This window comes from Cololabis saira, chromosome 9, assembly GCF_033807715.1.
Source record: "Cololabis saira isolate AMF1-May2022 chromosome 9, fColSai1.1, whole genome shotgun sequence".
Classification (NCBI taxonomy): domain Eukaryota; kingdom Metazoa; phylum Chordata; class Actinopteri; order Beloniformes; family Belonidae; genus Cololabis; species Cololabis saira.
The window spans coordinates 37,281,104-37,303,245 of record NC_084595.1 but is presented as its reverse complement, the minus strand read 5'-3'; the positions used below and the strand labels follow the sequence as shown (position 1 = coordinate 37,303,245).

At 39.9% G+C, this 22,142-nt stretch overlaps 1 protein-coding gene across 1 annotated transcript; it reads right to left on the bottom strand.

The window, feature by feature from the left end:
- Positions 1–18,730: 18,730 nt before the first annotated feature.
- Positions 18,731–21,716, bottom strand: pcna (proliferating cell nuclear antigen). Its single transcript, XM_061729451.1, has 6 exons — positions 21,275–21,716; positions 20,120–20,217; positions 19,952–20,019; positions 19,665–19,859; positions 19,278–19,401; positions 18,731–19,206 (listed from the first exon to the last, which is right to left on the bottom strand). Exons 1-6 carry the CDS (start codon positions 21,493–21,495, stop codon positions 19,130–19,132), a joined length of 783 nt encoding a protein of 260 aa, XP_061585435.1. The 5' UTR covers positions 21,496–21,716; the 3' UTR covers positions 18,731–19,129.
- Between the last annotated feature and the right edge of the window lie 426 nt (positions 21,717–22,142).

Sequence of the window (22,142 nt, the reverse complement as noted above, 5' to 3'; positions counted from 1 at the left end):
TTTCGGCAGAAGACCATCTGTCTAATTAAATCAATAACAGTTAGCCACCAAAGCTGAAGACACATTTCTAGACAGCATATTTATTCACTATGCCTTTAATCTTTAAATAGCTTCCTAAAGTCCCCCTTGACAAGAATGTAACATATGCTTAAAGGCAGTAAAACTGAATGTAAAAACTTAATCACCTAAAAAACTGGTGGGGTTTAGAGGTTTCCTGGGATATCTGAAAAGCCAAGCCTCACTGCATCAGTCACCTTATTCAGGTAGTTTATAATGTATTTCCAAACCCATCTAACCTCCACAGATGGGTGATTGCAGAGTCTCCAGCATGCCCTCTGTGTTCCAAGTGAGGAACCCTTCAGCAGTGAGCACATCTTCAGCAAGTACAGTACAGCACCGCTGGAGGTGTGATCAAGTCCTTAAGACCATTGCTGGAGCTACCAGCATAGAACTTGAGTGGGCAAAGCAGTACTGTCTCTCCAAAAAAACATTGCTTTTGTCAGAGCTGGGGAGCAGGAAACCCCTGCAAGCAGAAGAACACCAGCAGGCATCCTGACCTCCACAAGACACTGAAGCAGCAGAGAGGGTTTCAGGATGGCTGTGGATCAAAAGAGGAGATGATTGGAGCTGTGGTAGTTAGGAAACCATCTGAACATAAGCCCAGGTCTGATCAGCCTCAGCCGGGTCACCTGGATGAGGGTGTATGATGTTGACAGACCTTAAAGGGGACCTATTATGAAAAACACGTTTTTTCTTGTTTTAACATATATAAAGTGGTCTCCCCTCACCCTGCCAACACAGGAAAGATGAAATCCTATGAATTTCTGCAAGGTCTGTACCCCCCGCCCAGCTGAATATTCCAGTGTCATGTGACTTCTACGAGCCGTTCAGAATCTGCTCCTGTCCTTACGTAAGGACAGGAGCAGATTTCCATAGGTCGGCCTCCGCTGATGAAACCACGCCCACAACCAGTTGTTCAGAAGCGGGTGGCTGTTTCCACCGGTTTCCACAGCGAGGGACAGTAAAAATGAGGTTTTGCATCGACATTTACCCTCATAAAAGGATCAGTGCCCACAGTACGGACCCGGCAACTGCACACGAGTCAGCAGTAAGTGACGTTATTTTTTTAATGTTATTTATATTTGTCTACAAGTATGATCTTTGCATGGGCTAAGTATTTAGCTTCTCGCCTGAAAATAGCTGGGATAGGCTCCAGCAGACGCCCGTGACCCTGCAAAGGATAAAGCGGGTATAGATAATGGATGGATGGATGGAAGTATTTAGCTTAGCTCCGGAGCACCAGTGGCTCCAGTGGATCTCTATTAGTACCGTAATACATTTTTCTTCTGTTTATGGTTTCAGATCTACCAAGCAATGCACGTGAAGCTGTTCAACGACACCTTCAGAAGAAATGCGTGACATCGGACGCTCTCTGTCCACACTGAAACCATTAAACTCGCGGACAGTTAGGACAGTCCAATACAAAACAAATAAAGCAATGGAATTGATTTTGTCACAGAAGCTTCTCGCATGGGACATGCTTTGTGTGCTCTTCTGCCCGGAGCGAGGCTTTGTTCCCTCCCCTGCTACACGTCATTCAGGCAGCCAATCAGCACAGAGCCTCATTATCATAGCCTCCCCTCCCCCTCAGAATGAAGCACAGAAAAGAGGTTAGAAGCGGTAAAACTAGAGACATGGCCCAGAGGCTGAATTTCTGATTTATGTAGAAAAAACAAGCCTTAGATTGTTTTTAAAACATTCAAGGCCTGTTTAAAATATACATTAAATGCCATAATAGGTCCCCTTTAAACACCCAATGATTCCAGGAACATCACTGCAGACGTGTCCAGAGGCATCGGTAGATGTATTCTTCACAGGACATTATTGCATTGGATTTCTAAACATCTAACACACATTTTAAACCTTAATTTTAGTTAGAGTTAACCCAAACATAAATGGCTTTGGGAAAGGATAAAATATACAAACAAACATGGTTTGCCCAAATTAATAAGAAGAAGAATGTACATAGTTAAGATGTAATACCATCATTTCACATTAACAGTACAAGGCAACCGGAAAATCTAAAACTTTAACATTTCATGACATTTTAGGCACATACTGAGACACCCACAGTACTTTTGGGTGAGTGAACAAATGTACCATTTAATGAAAGGCAAGTGTAATAACTGTTTTATAATTCAGCCCTAATAATTCTGTCTGAACTATAACAGAGTTTAAATCAGAGGTGAATAGTTGTTTGAAGTTGAATATTAATGAGATATGAAGCAGCTGAAAGTGTTTCAGAGATATTACTGGACTCATAATAACTCACTCCCCTATTTACTCAACATCTCAACCTGTTTTAATTACTTGTCGTTATCAACACAGTCCTTGGGTTAAAGTTATGAATGAACCACTCATTAAGGTTTTTTGAATTGTTGAATTTTTTGTTTGTTTATTAGGGCCCGAGCACTGAAAGTGCGAGGACCCTATTGTATCTGTGATGTTTATTATTATTATTATTATTATTATTATTATTATTCTCGCCGTAAATAAATTGCCTTTTTGGAGGCCTTAAAATGCTCGAAAACTCACCAAATTTTGCACACGCTTCCAGAGTCGCGTAAAATTACGTATTTTATGGGCGACAGGCATGGGTCCACAAGAATGGGCTCTATAGCGCCACCTATTTTATGTTTTTTGACGAGCCCCACAATATGGTTTGACTTACAGCAATGACCTTTATGTGAGTATTATATTAGACAAAGAGCTACAAAAAAGTCTTTTGGACCCATGGTCTAAGTTACACAGGAAGTCCGGCATTTTGAACAGAAAATGTCATTTTTCATGAATTCTGATCATTTCTAGGCCTCGTACTTTAACGAACTCCTCCTAGAGATTTTATCGAATTGGCTCACAACTTGGTTTGTACAATCTAGACACATGGCCGACGCTAAATTGCGAAGCTTTTACGTTTTTAGCAGAGGGCGTGACCGTAGTGATCCGGCGAAGTTTGGGGTCATTTTTAAGGCTCGCCATGAAACATCAATTGGCTGTAATTCAGCAATACATGATTTGATGTGGTTGAAAACGTATGTGCATGATTGTAGGCTGAGCCTGAAGACATCTATGGTGGAATATTCAGGATCGGTTGTAGCGCCACCTGTTGGCACCAGGAATTGTCATGTCTTCTAGTATGCATCTGTGCTCCAAACGAGATCAGTTTATTGATCTCAAAGTTGGTCAGATAATAGGTAAGACATTGACGATGACTGACAGAGAAAACTGTAAGTTTTTCTCAAAGGGCGTCGCTGTTAGAGGTTGTCAAATTTTGGTGTCTCGCCATGAAGATAAAAGTTGTTTTAACTTTCAAATACTTGGTCCAAATTGACCCAAAATCAATACATTTAATCAGGCTTCCATTCTGATATCCATTCTATATTTGGGACAGTTTGTCACCGACTTTATTCAAAATATGAACTCATTTTGAAATAAATCTTTACTTTGTCATGCAATGTCGAATTAACTTCTAACTTCGTAAAAATATTGTTGAAAATAATATGATTTGAGCATTGTATGTGCAAGAGGCGATTTATAATGAATGTTTTGAGTTGGATTAGAAGCATGAAGCTGTCTGCGGGCCGCGTGCGCGCAGACCGCGGGAACGCGCAGACGCAGCTCCTGGAAGCTGCCGGGGGCGGGGCGGGGGAGGGGGGTTGTTGCAACTTGCAGCAACATGTGGATTCACGCCTCACGTCACGTAAGTTGTATTGTGTTTTTTTAATGTGTGTTGCAATTATTTTATTTTATTATATTATTATTGAGCTTCCATCCGCGATCCCGATCAGGAGCCGCGCGCGGCCACGCGCAGAGCCGAGAGCCAGTTTCTGCCCATTTCTGCAGCTTTGCCAAAAAATGCTACCTAAAGGTTTTCCACCTTTGTAGAGCCACAACTTTACTGTGTTTTACTCCCTAAACCACTTCCTTTCACCCCCAAGTGGCCCTTGTCTCTTGCCAGGCCGTCATTGTAAATAAGAATGTTCTTAATGACCTGCCTGGTTTAATAAAGGCGAATGACTGAATTAATATCAAATAAAGCCATAGAATTGTTGTTTTTTTTCTCTTTATCGTATAATGTTCACAAAGTGTAATGCATTCATGTCATGGGTCGTGTATTTTGAAGGATCAAATACTCAACATCCCATTATCCATTTTACATCGTGCAAGAAATGATGCAAACTTTGAAAATCGACTGTGCGCATGCGCAGAACCCAAACGTAGCATTTTTTCGGCAGGGAGCAGAAATTGGCAGAACACCGGCTGGGACGGACCTGATGCTCTGATGCGACAGGTCTCTGCTCACACTGACTGTACGTTCATACACGGACGTAATATGGGGGGGGGGGACATGTATCCTGCACTTTTTCAAAAGGCAGTTTTGGTCCCCTGCAGTTTTTACCGTCCAAAAACAATGTTACGCTATATTAAATGGAGACAGGTCGAGCACTAGGACCAAGCGGAAAACGGCCGCTCAAGCTGAAGCCTGTTGTTAACATGTTGGGCGTTTGGTCTGCCTGGGTCACGTCAGCTAGACAGATTTTAAGAATAAGAATAAGAATTACTTTATTAATCCCCAAAGGGAAATTCCTTTGTATGGCAGCTCATCTACTGTACCATTTGCAGAAGAGAAGCTCTTCTGAATATCTCTTGGATGAGTTGATTATGTTGAAATGTTAATAGATAACCCTTCTGTGGTCTTTTGGTCAAATTGACCCATATTCACTTTTCTTTTATATCAAAAATATGATTTTCTTCCATATAACTGCCTCTGTTACACTAATTTCAAATAAAATTGATGATCACTACCAGAGCTGGTAGAGTAGCCAAAAATTGTACTCCAGTAAAAGTACTGTTACTTCAGAATAATATGACTCAAGTAGAAGTAAAAAGTATCATCCAAATAATTACTTGAGTAAAAGTAAAAAAGTACTTGGTGAAAAAACTACTCAAGTACTGAGTAACTGTTGAGTAACGTCTGATTTATTTTTTTAACACAACCATTCAAACAGACAAAAGTACAAAATAATCACCTTCAGGCAAATTAAATCAATAAAATAATAAAATAAATTAAAATTAATAAAAAAATGAAAAATAGCTTAAATTAAAATAAGCGTAAAGTAAATTCAAGAACTTTAATAAATAATAAAATAACAGAATAAAAAAATAAATTAAGCACCAGTAGCACAAAATGTCCAGCCTTTGTACTTTTCTTTTTTAACCAGCAGAACTAGAACAAACATGAACTCATAGAAACTCTGTGTGTGTTTGAGTCTGTGTAAATGTGACAAAACATGCAAAAACTAACATTTTTACCAAAGAATCACCCAGTGATGTCATGAGATTGACGCGTACGTGGATAAAAGGGATAAAAGAAAAGTAACAGCTCAACGTAGCCTAATGTAGCGGAGTAAGAGGAACAGTTTCTCCTTCACAAATCTACTCAAGTAAAAGTAAAAAGTATAGTGATTCAAAACTACTCCTAAAAGTACAACATTTCCCAAAACTTACTCAAGTAAATGTAACGGAGTAAATGTAACTCGTTACTACCCTCCTCTGATCACTACTTGCATTGAATTATGGATATTTTATTCAATTTCTCACCTCCTGTGATATTCAATTTGACCCACCAACCACTGGCTGGTGCTGGGTGGTGGTCCAAACATTTTAAATGATTTCATTTCATTTTCACATATACCCGTCTGTGATAATCCATCAATTTATATGCCTCTGAGTTTAACTATAGTCAAAAAAATTCAGAATTTTGGCTTATCTTTATCTATCTCAAAAATGAGCTATGATTTTATGTAAATGAGGTCTATTGACCATTCATTCCAAAAATAAGTGTAACATTGGTGGTAATGAGTTGGAGTGAAGTTGACTAACAAGGTGAAACACAGAATTGGGTGATAATTAAAGCTACATGCTTTACAACCAGTAAAACCACAAAGGGAACAGTAAACTTAAAAGTAACAATAGAAAACTAGAAGAACTACTAGAAAACACAGTGAACTGAAAGAGTTTGAGTTTTCTTTTTTTTTTTTTTTTACCTTGTCTGCACACATATTAATGATTGAAACAAGAGGAAAATTGGTTCAAAACGAGCCGGCAATGGCACAGTGTCTGCCCGGCTTTAAACAGAACCGCAGCCAGTACTCGAGTTGTAAAAAAGAATCAGGGGGGATGGTGGATTTTATCATATGGGGACAGATAATTTGTGCTGATTACAAATAATATAATATATTACAAACAATAGCAGTGACCAAAACAGCTGCAGAAATACTGCAGGAATGACATAGCAGCAGTTAAATGCAGCCTTCTGTAAACTTTAAATATCCACTGGGCTTACATCAAATACATCAAAACACAACAATAAAAAACACTTTTCTGAACTTATCAATATGACTCTGTCCTTCACAGGATAAGTAAAATGGATCACTGCAAAAACTCAAAATCTTAACAAGAATATTTGTCTTATTTCTAGTTAAAATGTCTCATTTTAGTAAAAAAAAACCTCATTACACTTAAAACAAGACTCATCACTGGAAAAAACAACACCATTTTCATCTGTTTCACCTGTTCACCTGTTTTCACTTAAAATAAGTAGAAAAATCTGCCAGTGGAACAAGATTTTTTTGCTTGTAATGAGAAGATAAATCTTGTTTAATTTTATTTATTTTTTACATTTATCGTATTTTTAATATTCTCTTTTTGGGGGGGGCTGGAAGGAGGGGCGTTGGCCATGAGTGCGAGGGCCCGTTCATCGCTGCTTGCAGCTTTAATTTCACTTGTATTTTTGTGTGGTGGTGTTTTTTTTGTCAACAATACTCAAACCTCCCGTAATTTGTGTCATTTAATTTCAAAATCTATATAATTCTGGCTTCCATTTCTCTTGAAAGTGAAAGTCCACCTAGTTTTCTCTTAATTTCATAATGACATGATGAAGTCATTAGGTCTGATATTAATGCTTGAATTTAACACAACTAGAAGCTCATTTCGTCCTCTCAAAGACAGTCACATCTGCACATTTACCACATGTGCACGTTATGCTGAGCAAAAATACTCTGCTGACTGTATTTTAAGGCAGTCCAAGGCAATGCAAGTAGTTTGGAATCGAAAGGTCAGGAGAACGTTACAATTTCTCAAACTGAAGCTCTTATCTCTGTAGTGACTTTTAGCAAAGTGGATTTTCTTTTCTTTTCTTTAATAATCTCAAATGTGTCAGGGTGTTATCACTATCTCAGCATCTCCTCCACGTTGTCTTTGCTGTGCCTGCTTTTTACCGCACACATCCCACTGATGAGCACATATTCACTGGATGAGCATGAAGTAGTACAAGAGTACACAAAACCTTTATCTCTTCATCTATTCCTCTCATCCCTTATCCACCAGGGTTCAGCATCTTATTCTTTAAGCCTTATCCTTACACTTGTGCACACACACATATTGAGCATTTGTCCTCCTCGCAGTGAGGAAGAGTAACAACGATAATCAGAAAGAATGACTCAGTAGAACAAACAATCAGTGCAAAGGTCAGCTCCATCAGAGCTGCACCGGCTCCCGCAGAACAAGCGTGACGGATACAGCTCTCGAGGATGGAAAGCAACCTCTGATCCCAGTGAGAGGTTTGGATCTGTGATGGTTGGGTTGAGTTGTCTGAGTCTGTTGCTCTTTTTCCCTCCCAAAGATACCCGTTGTCTTTGCGGCGCAGCGGTTTGCATCAGGCATGCAGGAAACAGCTGAAATGTGAAGGCTTAGGCGTGTGATGTTACTGGAGAAGTGTGTAAAAGCACAGGTGGAGTGTGACTAGGAGGGTTGATAGAAGCACTGCGTGTTACTATAAGTTTGTGTGTCTTAAAAGTGAGAATGTGTATTTATTGAGGAAACAGGAAGAACCATGGTGCGCTGGACGGGTGACCTGTCTAGGGTTTTACGCCACTTTTTGATGATCGTTGGGATCAGCTGCAGCAGACCCTGAACACGTTTGAGATAGGTAGAGATAATGGATGGATGCAAAGATACAAAAAGATACAAAAAATAAATTTAAACACTGGGTCAGAACTCCTGCCATGATTTTACCAAACATTTGTTTGATTTTAAATGTCATCTTGAATCCTCTTTCAGTCATCAGTTTGATCTAAAGCTGAAATCTGCTAAAGTCATCTTAGCAATTGTACAGCACAGAAGGATCTCAACTATTACATAGCATTATGTGCTGTACCTGCGCTTAATACATTCTATTTTTATATATTATTTTGTTAAATGTTGTTAAAATGTATGAAATTTCTTTGTTCACGAGGATTTTCTAGCAACAAAACATTGGGTTGAGCTGGAGTATGCTCATCTTTAATTTTCTTCATTATTTCTTCATTATTTTAACATGTTTGAAAAGTGTTATACAAAGAACATCTGCTTAGTTAATTAATTAATGAACTTACTTAATTCATGTGAACTTGAAGACACCTTTGAAATATTGTAACTATTTAGAAAAAATGTTTTGTTTGAATAAAATAAAATTACAATTTAACTGTTGTACGTTCACTTTGTTTTCTTTTCGACGCCTAGACATTTCCCTCCCGCAGCAGATTATCCACAATTTCTCGCAGATCCCATTTTTGTTACATTAACGTTTAGGAATGTGCGGCTGGCACAGCGGCTTAAAGCCTGTCTCCGTGACAGCAGGAAGAAGGTGGTGACGGGGGCTGATCATCAAAGACATGTAAATTCCTGTCTGCTGCAGGCGGAGGTTCCCCAGAAAGAGATTCACAGCTGGAATGATACCCCTCACTAATTTGTCTTCACCTATGCAAGAAACCCAAGAATAGCACAGGAATAGACGCGCGCAGACACACGACAGCCGCGGCTCGAGAGTAATTTCCCCCCCTAGATTTCATGTTTCTATGGAGAAGGATGTCTATTTTTAGAGGCGATATAAATAGATCTTTCTGTAGCTCCAATGCCTTGAATCGTGTTGGAATTATACTCAGCAGCATTATTATCTATTATTTATGTGCCACCTTAGTTGATTTTTTTATTCAACTTAATTTTAATTCTTTAAATCGTACAGGTAAGGTCTCATCTGCGTCTCTCAGACTACTTTTTGCTAAATGTGGAGAGTAAATTGCCTCTGTGGCACCAGTGAGCTGTGGCAGGTAGCTGACGCTGATACACACCACGGCTACACAGAAAACAAGGCAAGAGTTTGAGCTTAATGGGTAAGACATGTGAAAAACAATCAATATCTTTCTACATGGGAGAATGTAGCCTGACAAGGGAAACTGAGGCAACCAGACAAAAGCAGTGAAGGACAACCCAGTTAACACACTTGCTTGAACACCGGGCTTAAGGAAGTGGACACCAGCAGCAGAGGAACACCAGCGACTTATTGTGGAGGCGTGGTGGGGGTGAGACATGCAGCAACTTTGTAGCCGTGGAAACAGTTGCTAAGTAGCAAACTAAGGCATCCCCAGACGAACAGGCACAAAGATTTGATTGCGGGGGGGAAGCAAGGTGCAGGCACAGGATTAAGAGGTACATTTCCACAAAGAAAGACCAAAAAGAAAGAAAGACAAAAGCTTTTCTAGTTTCCCATTATTATGAATCTCTAAGAAATCCATCCATCTGTCCATTATCCATACGTGTTTATTCCTGTTAAGGGAAACGAGTATCTGCTGGAGCCAATCCCAGATGCCAAAGGCAGGGCTACACCCCGGACTAGTCACCAGTCCATCTCAGAGCTCTCCGGGAAATAACCTGAGGAATTATAAGGTAAAAACATTGAATAAAAGATACATCCTATTCCCAAACATATTAAAAAGAATGACCACATTTCTTAAATGTATCTGTTTGTCTGTCTTACTTACAACAAGAAGAAAAAGTAAAAGATGTTTGCAACAGAGGAGCAGAGACCGACAGACTTCATTTTTATGATGGGAATGATGTGAATGTGTGCAGTTTCTTGTCGTTGAAGATGTTGAAGCTTAAATGCATCTTTGTGAACTTATTTGAAAAATATGTCTTACAAGTGTCATTGTTCAAGTGGATGGTATCTCGAAACTGACCACAGAGTTTGTCCAAATATAAATAATTACAGTTAAGTTAGGGTTCTACCTATCTACATGAACAGTTCCTATCACTACTCATAACGATTCTCCCAACATGCACCGGGGGAAACCACGGGAGCAGCAGCCTGTCCGGACCCCCTTATGGGATTATGATTGTTGTCCCCCTCAGGTAGAAGCTCAGTCATTTGTGATGGACTCAGAATACAATTATAGCTCCAACACATCAAAAGGAGTCAGTTGAGGTGGTTTTGCCATTTGACCAGCAGGTGTTCATGTTCCTCAGGGGAGGCAAGCTCCCTGGGAGAGTTAGCATTTTGGCATCGTAATATCACAGTGTGGATGAATGGATGGATGGATGAATGGATGGATGGATGGATGGATGGATGGATGGATGGATGGATGGATGTTAATGCTACTAATTACAGACAATTTTCAGACCCCCATGTCTATGTCTTGAAATGTCTTGATCTGCTCTCAGCTCTTTTCTGCACTCAGTTCACTTCTGAAATAGGAAGGTGGAGTTACAATTAGATATTTTTAATATGCAAAGGGGAAAATAATATTACCGCCTCTAATTTATCAAATAAATGTTCATTAGCATTTATATAGTTTATTTAAGAAAGAAAAATGATAAGATACCTCAAAAGTAGATAGAAAATTATGAAATAGTCCATGAAATATGGTAAAGTGCTGTTTTGGAAAATGAAGATGGCAGAAATGTGGGTTGACTTACAGGCTGAGTTCATATTTCTATCCATCAGAGGATAGAAATGAGGATCTGTATTATACGATTAATGTTGTGAAAGGAGTCAATCAAACTAAGTGCTGTTAAACCTAACCACCGTTACATTATTAAATCACAGTGGTACAACAGGACACATATTATCATTTATATATATCAAGCCTCCAATCTCCTGAGTTTGACCCATTTTCTATTTGCAACAAGAAAGTAACTTTAAGCAACTTACCTTCGTGGCATGTCAACAGAAATGAACAGCATAAATAAATATTTCAGATTTCTGCAAACTCTGTAGGGAAAACATCACATGGTGAATCAACAAAGGCATTAAAGCCTTTGCTCTGAAACTAAGTTGGAGTACAAATGTTTCCAAAAATCTGGATATTAAAGAAGATGGATGAGTGCACGTTTTTAGTATTATCGATGCTTGTTTTTCTTTTTGAGGTGGGAAAAAAACTGTAAAACTCAAGTGAAACAAAGAAAACTGTATTTTGAGATCCTACAATATTGCAAATATACCACGCGTGTGCTCTTCACATGAATGAAGCCAAAAGAAGCATAATCACGAGCCAGCGAGAGGAGTCACACAACATTGTTGGTGTTGGTTGGCTAAAGCCCAAAGCAGGAAATGTACTGACTTCTGATCCTTTTCCCCTTCCTGCACTGAGCACATCTCTGCTTCGGGTCTGCATCACGCCTGTAATGAGCTGGGACAGGCTCCAGCAGACCCCCGTGACCCTGCAGAGGATAAAGCAGGTAGAGAAAATGGATGGATGGATGGATGGATGGATGGATGGATGGGTCTGTTAACAGTTCAGAACAAAGCCACAACAAAAATGCTCCACAGTTCGCCCTCAAGGTTGTTCAGATACAAAACAAGACAGAGTATTGGCGTAACGGCCCTGCCTTGAAAGTCCTGTAAAGAACAGTTTAATCGAATTAGCGTGTCCATTCAATTGGGCCTTTTTTCACATTTCAAATCTTGTTAATGCATCACTTTGACTTTTATTTTTTTCTTTAACTTTAGGCTCTGGTTATGCTGAGCTACAAAAATGACTTGGAGAAAATTCACAGTTCGATTTAAAAAACACACACACAACAACAATAGAGCATCATGGGTACAGAGTGTGACACGTGTTGGGATTTGATGTCTGTGTTTGAGGTTCCTGACATATCTTTGACACGTGACACGTTGGGAGTGAGGCGGAACTCAATCCCAAGCTCTGGACACACTCCTCCATCTCTCCCTCGTCTTCCCCCTCACTGCTGTGAAATCTGAGTGACAGAAAACAGGGACAAAGAGGACATCCCATTAATATGCTAATCCATGCAGGGATGACTCCAACATAAGGAGCAAAGTCAGAAATACTTGCGTGTCATCTGTGAGGCAAGATTTGAACAATAGAAGCTCAGGGAGGAGGCGGAGGAGGATATGATTGATGAGGAGCTGAGGTAACATGCATAAAGATGACTGGTAGGTTTGTGGATCGGGAATCCCCATCTCTTTACCCAACAAGATACACCACACTGCCTCTAAATCTCTGCAAAACAAAGAATATGTGATTTCTAATCAAGCAGAGTGGTACAGCGGCTCAAACAGTGCATGTCCTTGCCATGCACGGCCTTGCCCCGTCTGTGCTGGCATCAATAATCCATGCAGCCTGATCTTAAGAGGAGACAGCAAAGTGCTCAGGGCTTATGCAAGAGTGTCAGGTCTAGGAGTTGAGATTGATCCCCTGGGACCTGAGTTACTGGCAGGAGGGAAAAACACAGCACATAGACCTGTTTAGAGAGAGTCCGCATCTTCACTGTTACACCACATAACCACCTGTGTGCTTTGACATACGCAGTGCTGTGGTTTTGCTGCCAAAGAGATCAATGGTAGCGTTCCATAGTTTGCAAAAGATGTCGCCACCGTCTCCTCAGCCTCACTGACCCGAGGGATGAGCCTCCTCCTGCCGCTGTCGCATCAGGCAGATCCTCTCGCCTCGTGGCGAAAAACAGAGATAGACAGCCAGTGAGAGTGTTTCATCCCATCCCTCTTATCACTCCGGCCAAAATCCCCTGCCTCCAGAAAGCAATTTAAAGGCCGGAGAGAAACAGAAGGGAGAGCGAGTCGCAGGGATGCAAGAATGCAGCACGTAATTCTGCTGTTCACTTTTAATGCTGGGATGCTACATCCCAGACATTCATTCAACTAAAAACCCTCCATAAATACACAGCATCGACTGAAAATAAAACTCCTGATCAATGCCCAGCACTATTGTCGGCATATTACAGGACTGTCTCAGAAAATTAGAATATTGTGATAAAGTTCTTTATTTTCTGTAATGCAATTAAAAAAAACAAAAATGTCATACATTCTGGATTCATTACAAATCAACTGAAATATTGTAAGCCATTTATTATTTTAATATTGCTGATTATGGCTTATAGTTTAAGATTAAGATTCCCAGAATATTCAATTTTTTTGAGATAGGATATTTGAGTTTTCTTAAACTGTAAGCCATGATCAGCAATATTAAAATAATAAAAGGCTTGCAATATTTCAGTTGATTTGTAATGAATCCAGAATGTATGACATTTTTGTTTTTGTAATTGCATTACAGAAAATCACAATATTATAATTTTCTGAGACAGTCCTGTATATATATGTATGATGATTGTCTGTCATTGTTTCATGGATGAATGTCTTTTCAGTATATCGGTTCTTTATTTCCTAACAATAAAAAAGATCAGCAAACCCCGCTCCCCAGGTCAGGGTCTTCAAAGCCTCAGTCTTCTCTGAGCTGCGGTAAGTTTGAAAGCGGCAGACCCTCAGTGACAAAGCTCTGACTCAAAGACGGGCGGTCTGACCTGATTTTGTCAAAGCTTTGATTTTTTTTTTTTTCACCATTCAGCATAACTCATAACTCCAGCTCGAACACAGTTATGAAGCATGTCTGAGTATGAAATTGTGACCAATTAAAAAGTGGAAACTCTACTTAGGCTGAGCACTCTGCTCTCTCTGTTCCAGGACATAATTAATCTCAACCTGCACAGTGGTGCTTAATTAAATATTGAGGCAATTTAAATGGAGACACTGTTTCTTCACTTAAGATCAAAGTCCCATCAAGTTTTACTGCCCTACATTTGGAAACAAACTTTTACTTGTATTTAAAAACCATGCTTCTATAAATAAAACTTGTGCATTTGTGTGAGCTGGTATGAATTTATGCTACCCAAACAAACTTGGAGCGATTTGGAATTATAAAAGCATATTTAACCAAAAAAAGAAGAGAAATCCATGAAAAAAAAATCCTCTTTTCCTGCAGCTGGCTACAATATGAGTCTTTTCAGCAGATCATTTGTGGTGTTTCAGAGGCGTGTGGGATTACAGCGACGGACAATCTACTGTTGGGTTATAATCTGCTGTCTGGTGCTGCTTTCCCTCTGGGTTCAACCAGCACAGGTACGTACGGGCAACATTTCACCTCCACAGCCAAGCAATGTGGGTAAACAAAACCTCTAAAGGAAAGGGTTTATTGACTCTGTTTTATTGCAAATAGTTACAGAGGGCTTATGTTACAATGAAATATTTATTTTAATTTAGCTAGTTCAACAAAAGAATTGCATGTAGACTTAGTGTCTCAAGAGATGAGAAAATCCCTCAACATAATTTCCATGTGACATTTTGTACTAATAAAAAAGGAAAAATCTTTATTTCCACTACAAATATTTTGCACAACACCCCGTCTTCTCTGAACTCTCTGGAGCATTTCCAACAGCAGCAATGAATCTCCAGCAGAGTCTATTCTGTTGAGAGGCTCTTGTGAGTTTAACAACTTCAGGGAAAGATCAAGCCCAGGTTTCCGGGCACATTAAAAAGAAGAAAATCTACGGCGTTAATGTGTGGAAAAACAGCATTGCACTCCCTGAGCTTCACCAGGTCAGTTTTCATTTGAGTTTTTCATCCCTGTGGGCTCATGTTTATAATGAAATCACCTCAACATACCTGAACAATGTACATCTCCTGTGCAGCTGCATAATGCCATTACTGGTATTCTGTAACTTTTCTAGTCTGTTTGGTTGAAACTAACTGAACTTTAACTCAGTTTCAGCCGACTAAAACTCATATGAACGTGTGAAATAGTCCATGGTTGATCAGTTTCCTGTGTCCTGCCAAGGTGATATCTCTTTTTAATTCACTGAGCAATTCAGATTTCCAGAGTACTGACATCACAGACCCAGACTAGAGTAGAAACACCCGGCTTCATTACCATCACCTGGACCAAACTTCACATCATTTAGCCCTTGCTCTACCTCAGAAATGTATCGCAAAGCTTCCACACAGCTTAGAAAATAGGCAGGACCCAAGGAAAAGGAGGGTGGAGTAAAAATGAGTGGCTTCATCCTCCCCTGTGACAGCAGCTTCCATGAACAGATCTGTGATGACATGGTTGAAAAGGGAGCTGTTGTACAGTATCCCTGTTATTTGTATGAAAGCATATGGAATATTGTGATAAAGTTCTTTATTTTCTGTAATGCAATTAAAAAAACAAAAATGTCATACATTCTGGATTCATTACAAATCAACTGAAATATTGCAAGCCTTTTTGCAAGTTTTGGTAATTGCATTACAGAAAATCATAATATTCTAATTTTCTGAGACAGTCCTTTATATATATATATATATATATATATATATATATATATATATATATATATATATATATATATATATATATATATATATATGCGTGTGTGTGTGTGTGTGTGTGTGTGTGTGTTTGTGTGTTTGTGTGTGTGCCTGAATAAACTGCATCTTTTGTACTGAGAATGAAAGTATTTTTCTTCAAAAATGTGACCAATATCAACAGATAACAGCAAGAGTCTAGTCATGCGATCATGACTCAGATTAGTGCCAGATGTGTCTGTCAGTAAGATTAAAGCTTTGTAAGGATTAAAACTGCCTATCCAACATCACCTAATCTACCGCTCTTCAACAGACTGAAGACAAACCTACTGCAGACAGAGAGATGTGTCTCTCTTAGATATCTATGGCTGCATATGTGAACTCAGATTATTCAGCTGTTTGTTCATTTTGCTCACGAAGCAGAAGGAAAAGCCATGGGCATTTGAGGGTGACTGACTCTAATACTTTGCACTACTTCTATGACGTAATTTCTCTGAAAAAACTCTCTATTATTAAATCCAGATTATTTGTTTGAATAATCAAAATAAAGATGAAGACCACAGAATTAAACAGATCATCTAATACAAACTGAGCAGTTGACAGATTCTGTCATGAAGAGTCGATTAAGATCACATCAGTTTCGTCTGAAAACTCAATATAAAAAAGTATTTATATCAGTGTTATATCTTGTAGCTCCATGCCCCATCGAGTAAAAGGAGTTTCCCTAAATCATTTTTGGGCCTAAAAATGCAAGGGATAAGATCAGCGCTCACCTTGGCTCCATGTCTTTGACAGCTACAAATCAAGTCAGAAATCTGGGTGTAATTATTGACTCAGACCTGAACTTCAAGAGCCATCTAAAGTTTATCACCAAATCTATTACCACCTGAAAAACGTTGCTAGAATTAAGGGATTTCTGTCTAAACAAGACATGGAAAAACGTATTCATGCATTCATTTTCAGTAGGTTGGATTATTGCAATCGGCATCTTTTCAGGCCTTAACAAGAAATCAATCAGGCAGCTGCAGCTGATCCAGAACGCTGCTGCCAGAGTCCTTACAAACACCAGGAAACTGGACCACATTACACCGGTCATGAAATCACTACACTGGCTTCCAGTGAGTCAAAGGATAGAGTTTAAAATCTTACTGCTGGTCTACAAAGACCTGAATGGTCTTGGACCAAAATACATGCTGGATCTGTTAGTTCCTATGAAGCTCCCAGACCCCTGAGGTTCATCTGGATCTGGTTTGTTGTGGTTCCAGAACCAGAACTAAGCAAGGTGAGGCAGCTACTTCCTGTAGACCTGAGGTCTGCTCCAACTGTAGATCCTTTAAATCAGGCCTAAAAACATTACTGTTTACTGAAGCTAATCTTAAATGAAATACTTACCTGCAGTACTCTACTGCCCTTACTTTTAACAACTTGTGCTTTTTATTATTTTACCTCTTTTATTATTTACTGATTGTGTGTTGCTGCTTTTAATGTTGATGTAAAGCACTTTGAATGACCTTGTGTTGAATTGTGCTATACAAATAAACTTGCCTTGCCTAAATGTCTAAACAAACCATGTTAAAAGGCGCCATCTAGTGGCCAAATTACTACATCAGCGCAAATTACGTAAATTGTAAAAATATTTTCTTGCGCCTCAAAGTTGCAACTCAATGAGAATGATTTGTTGCCTACTTTGATTAAAATGTGAACCTAGGCAGTTCTTTTATGTATGTATATGGCATTTAAACTTAGTCTCTAATACGTGCTCGGGGGTAACGCTAATGATCACTGAAAAGCGCCTGGAGGCTATTTGTATTGCAATAGACACAATAATAATTAATTTGAATTGAAATGAAGTCACCTGGGCCATTTGCTCAGTAAATTAGTGATCAAAACAGAGTCCAATACAAAACATCACGATGTTCATGTCCTTTCAAGTCCGACGAGATGAACACACGAAACCAGCGCTCATAAACGGAACAATTAACAGGAGTTGCGAGGTGGTTCTGCCTTTGGGAATGAATGAAAAAAATGTATTGGTCACCACCAAGCATGAACACTTAGGTCACTACCAAAGGGTCAGGGCTGAAGCATCGGCTTGTGAATGCCACTGTTGTGCCAAAAAGTGATTGCCTGCCAGAATCTGATCAACGATAGCGTTTAAACGTCAGATTTTCAGATTATGAAGCTCAAGAATGAGATCAAATCATATTTAAGCAGAAACAACTTTTCATTAACTGTATTTGGCCTTGAATCAATTTTTGGCAGGTGAAAATGCCTATTTTGTGTTGTAATGGTCCTTCAAAAGAGTTAAAAGCAATCCTGTGAGCTCTAGTGTTTATATTATGAAGCTCAAAAATGAGACCAAGTCATATTTAGGTAGAAACAACCTTTCATTAACTGTATTTGGCCTTCAATCAATTTTTGGCAGGTAAAAAGAACCATTTTCAGGGGAGAAATCAGATTCTGGCAGGCAATCACTTTTTGGCACAACACCACCCCTTCTTACATTTCAAAATGTCTTTTGTCCGACATGTTTGAGACATTTTCCTTGTATGAAATAAACACAAATGAATAATAGCTAACAAAAAGCATTTGCACATATACATGCATACCTATCTGCTTATGACGTACCTACACAAATATCCCTACATGCACATACAAGCACATTGCATATCCACTTAAGCGTTTATCAAAATAATACTCAATGTACCCATCCTTTTGTTTCCTTTCTAAACCGGGAACAAGTCTGTACTTATCCAAAGTTTAGTTTAAATACTGTAAGGTAATGTAAAAAAAAAAAACAACAAAAAAAAAACCCCAAAACAGTAGTCCAACAGCTGCATCCGGAACCTACTTCTCTTTTCGATATGCTCAGTTTACAGAATTTGTCCAATTACCCTCAGCAAACTTTGAAGGGGAGGAAAAAAAAAAAAAAACGAAACATGAACTCCTCCAGGAACAAACCATTGATATAGTGTAAAAGCAGCTGCATCAACAAATATTAAAATATAATAAAAACCAGTGTTCAAGAACCATATACTATAAATTTTAACCATGTGAGAGAACTTGGACTAGGATGACTCATTTATTGCACTTGTTGAAAATGTCCCTGTTATTGGGGGGGGACTTTGGGAAGGGGTTTGAAATTGGGACTGTAAGAAATTGCAAAATGCTGAAACAACCACATACCCACAAATGTAGAACAAGATCTCTGAGACAACTTGAACTGTTTATTTCAGACTGAATTCATGAATACAAAAACGTTTGGACCCAACCGAGTACTTATTTACAAATGTGTTATCTACAAAAACTTTAAACTGCTTTTCCAACACAGGCAAAGGGGGCAAGAGAGGGACTTTAAGAACCAGTAAACAAGTGCTGGAATTTGCACTGGAGATGTCCGGACCAAAGCGCGCTGCTCTGAACATCTGAAGTCTGATCACGTTGCTCACATCTGTGAAGATCCTCTTAAGACTGCATGTTTTCAAATTCAGAGGAATTGTCAGCCATGAGATGACTTCAGTCCTTCAATCACACAGGAAGAGTCCCAGTTATTTGCTCATCTCCGTCTTCCCTCTTTGGTCTGTCACACACAATTTAGGAAGCCTCCTCATCGATCTTCGGGGCCAAGTAGTATTTGACATGTCCCATATCGGCAATCTTGTACTCCACCACTGTGAAAAGACAAATCAGTCAATGTCTGGTCCTCAGGTCAAGTATTCAGCGATGGGGCACGTGCACTTACCAAGGGGGATATCGGCAGACATGCTGAGGGTGACTGTCTTGGACAGTGGTGTGGCCTTTGTGAAGAAGTTCAGGTAGTTCAGAGCAAAGATCAGCTGGACGGGTTCGTTCATCTCAATGGTAACCTAAAAACAAACGGCAATAAGTTGATTAGTAAATTCATTTTATTCCAGCTGTGTAGATCATCTTCCAGATGTTATGAGAATGGAAAAAGTAGTAGCAATCGGAAAACAACTTCACAAATGACAGCTTTAAAAAATGTTGAGCTTAAACACTTAACAATATTTTGACAAAAGATGTGTTTGGGGCACTCAACATCACCATTGTGATGACAGGGCAGGTCAGATTATGTGTGATCTATGTCATAATTTTGCTACTATTCACTCACAGCCTCTTCCTCTTTGTCCACGTTGCTGGTCTGGGACAGCTTGACGTTTCCCGTACCGAGCTCTCCGGAGGCCGAGAACTTCACTCCGTCCTTGGCGCAAGAGATCATGACTGCGTCGCCGATCTGTGACAGGTCACGGCAGATGCGAGCGAACTCTCCAGAGGGCATCTTCACCACACAGCTGTACTCCTGCTCCTGGTTGGACACACGAGGGACACAGACGTCAGAAACATGGCACAGGGAAACGGGACAGGTGTAGATTTGAAGGAGAAACAGCTGTCACTTACTGGAATGCCTAGCTGTTCAACATCCAGGTCCATCAGCTTCATCTCATAGTCGGAGACTTTCTCCTGGTCTGCGAGAACGAGAAGAAAGGTTACAACAGAGAATAAGGATATCCAGCCAGATTGCATTTACGGACCTGATTTTACTATATGATAATGTTAGAGACTTACTGAGGGTCTCAAACACAAGGGCTAGTGTATCTGCATTGTCCTCTGCTCTGAGTGTGATGATATCCTCATTCCCTGCACACTTCAGGATCTTTGACATACTGGAAGAAGTAGTGACATTAGAAAAAAAACAAAACAAGTTATTTACAAAATACATAGACATAAATAAGAGAACACAAACAGAAATACTGAAATAAAACATAATCCGTAGTGTCAATCAACTAAAATACAGACAGGACTGTCTCAGAAAATTTGAATATTGTGATTTTCTGTAATGCAAATACAAAAACAAAAATGTCATACATTCTGGATTCATAACAAATCAACTGAAATATTGCAAGCCTTTTATTATTTTAATATTGCTGATCATGGTTTACAGCTTAAGAAAACTCAAATATCCTATCTCAAACAATTAGAATATTCTGGGAATCTTAATCTTAAACTGTAAGCCATAATAAGCAATATTAAAATAAAAGGCTTGCAATATTTCAGTTGATTTGTAATGAATCCAGAATGTATGACATCTTTGTTTTTTTTTTTTGTTTGTTTTTTTTTTTAAATTGCATTACAGAAAATAAAGAGCTTTATCACAATATTCTAATTGTCCGAGTCAGTCCTGTAAAATAGAAATAATGTGGGAAAGTGCCACTTAATTTTGCACCAGTAATCAACAATGTCAAAACATATCCCAATACTGTGAAAACTGTTTAAATCAAGAAAACAAATCCCTGAACACTTAGCACCGGTGTAATATTACACGGATATGACGCAACCGGAAGTGGAGGTTCCCGGGTTAAATGAGATTTCCCGCCAACCCTAGCGGGAGGATTTGGCGCTAAAGAGCTGTTGTTACATGATCACAAAGGAACAAAGTCAGTCCAACCGCACTAAAGCCTTGTACAAAACGGGAGTCACTCACAACCCTGGCGCTTATAAAAATAAAAAACCGTCTCGTTTTGAAAACCAGACGACAAATAGTTAAGCTGCTGCGCAACATAGTGACATGTCTGGGCATAGACCAAGATGGCTCCTTTACTAGCCTTAAAAAGAACAAATATCACAGAACTGAGCCCAGTGGGGGTGTTCAGGTCAACTATACTGAACGTATGTGACCTCAGACCCCTGCCTATGTTAGTTTCTCCCTGACAGTGACTGTACCTGCTGAGGTTGACCCCCATGGCCAGGTTCCTGTCGCAGCGGTACGAGTCGAAGCCGTCGTGTCTGAGCGTGAGCTGCACCAGGGAGACGTGAGAGGAGTCCATGCTCTGCAGGGAGATGCCCGACGAGCTCACGTCCCAGCAGGCCTCGGTGATCAGGTCCTTCAGGGCCTCCAGCACCTTCTTCAGGATGGAGCCCTGCACCAGGCGAGCCTCGAACATGGCGGCGGGGAACTGTCACGTCTGCGAGGAAAAACCGAGAAAAACACACTTCTGTCGCCGTGCTGGCGGAGAGGAGAGGAGGAGAGGAGACTGCGGTGTCGCGGAGCCACAAGAGCGGGGACAGTGATCTCCGTGGAGAGCCTGGGCTTTGTTGTAGAGCTGGAGAAGCGACAACAGACTCCCTCTCACACGGCAGCGACAAGTTTTTGAGCTGTAAGCCCGCGCTGCCGTCAACTTTTAATAAATCGGTCTCATTACGTCACTTCCGCGCGGGTCTTCCGCCTGACGTCACCACGCAAGCCCCTCCCCATATGTGCCCGATGAGCCGCTGTTGTGGTAATGCACTAAAGGATGATTTATGGTTCCGCGTTACACCAACGCAGAGCCACGGCGTAAGGTACGCGGCGACACGCACCGTACTTGCGCGTCGCCGCGTACCCTACGCCGTAGCATCTGCGTCGATTTAACGCGGAACCATAATTCAGGCTTTATTCTGCAATTGCACATATACTCATATTCTCTGGATTTAAATGCTAAAGTTGATTCTTTCTTTAAGTTGAGCATTCAACATGTACTATTTGGTGTATCAAAAAATGATATGACAAGCCCAGACAGAGTACATTAAATCAACCTTCTCTTAATTATTG

Coding starts and splice junctions, on each gene's coding strand:
- pcna (XM_061729451.1), bottom strand. CDS start 21,495: ATGTTCGAGGCTCGCCTGGTGCAGGGCTCCATCCTGAAGAAGGTGCTG. Junction 20,218..21,274: donor ATGGGGGTCAACCTCAGCAG/GTACAGTCACTG, acceptor TACTTCTTCCAG/TATGTCAAAGATCCTGAAGT. Junction 20,020..20,119: donor CCTTGTGTTTGAGACCCTCA/GTAAGTCTCTAA, acceptor TCGTTCTCGCAG/ACCAGGAGAAAGTCTCCGAC.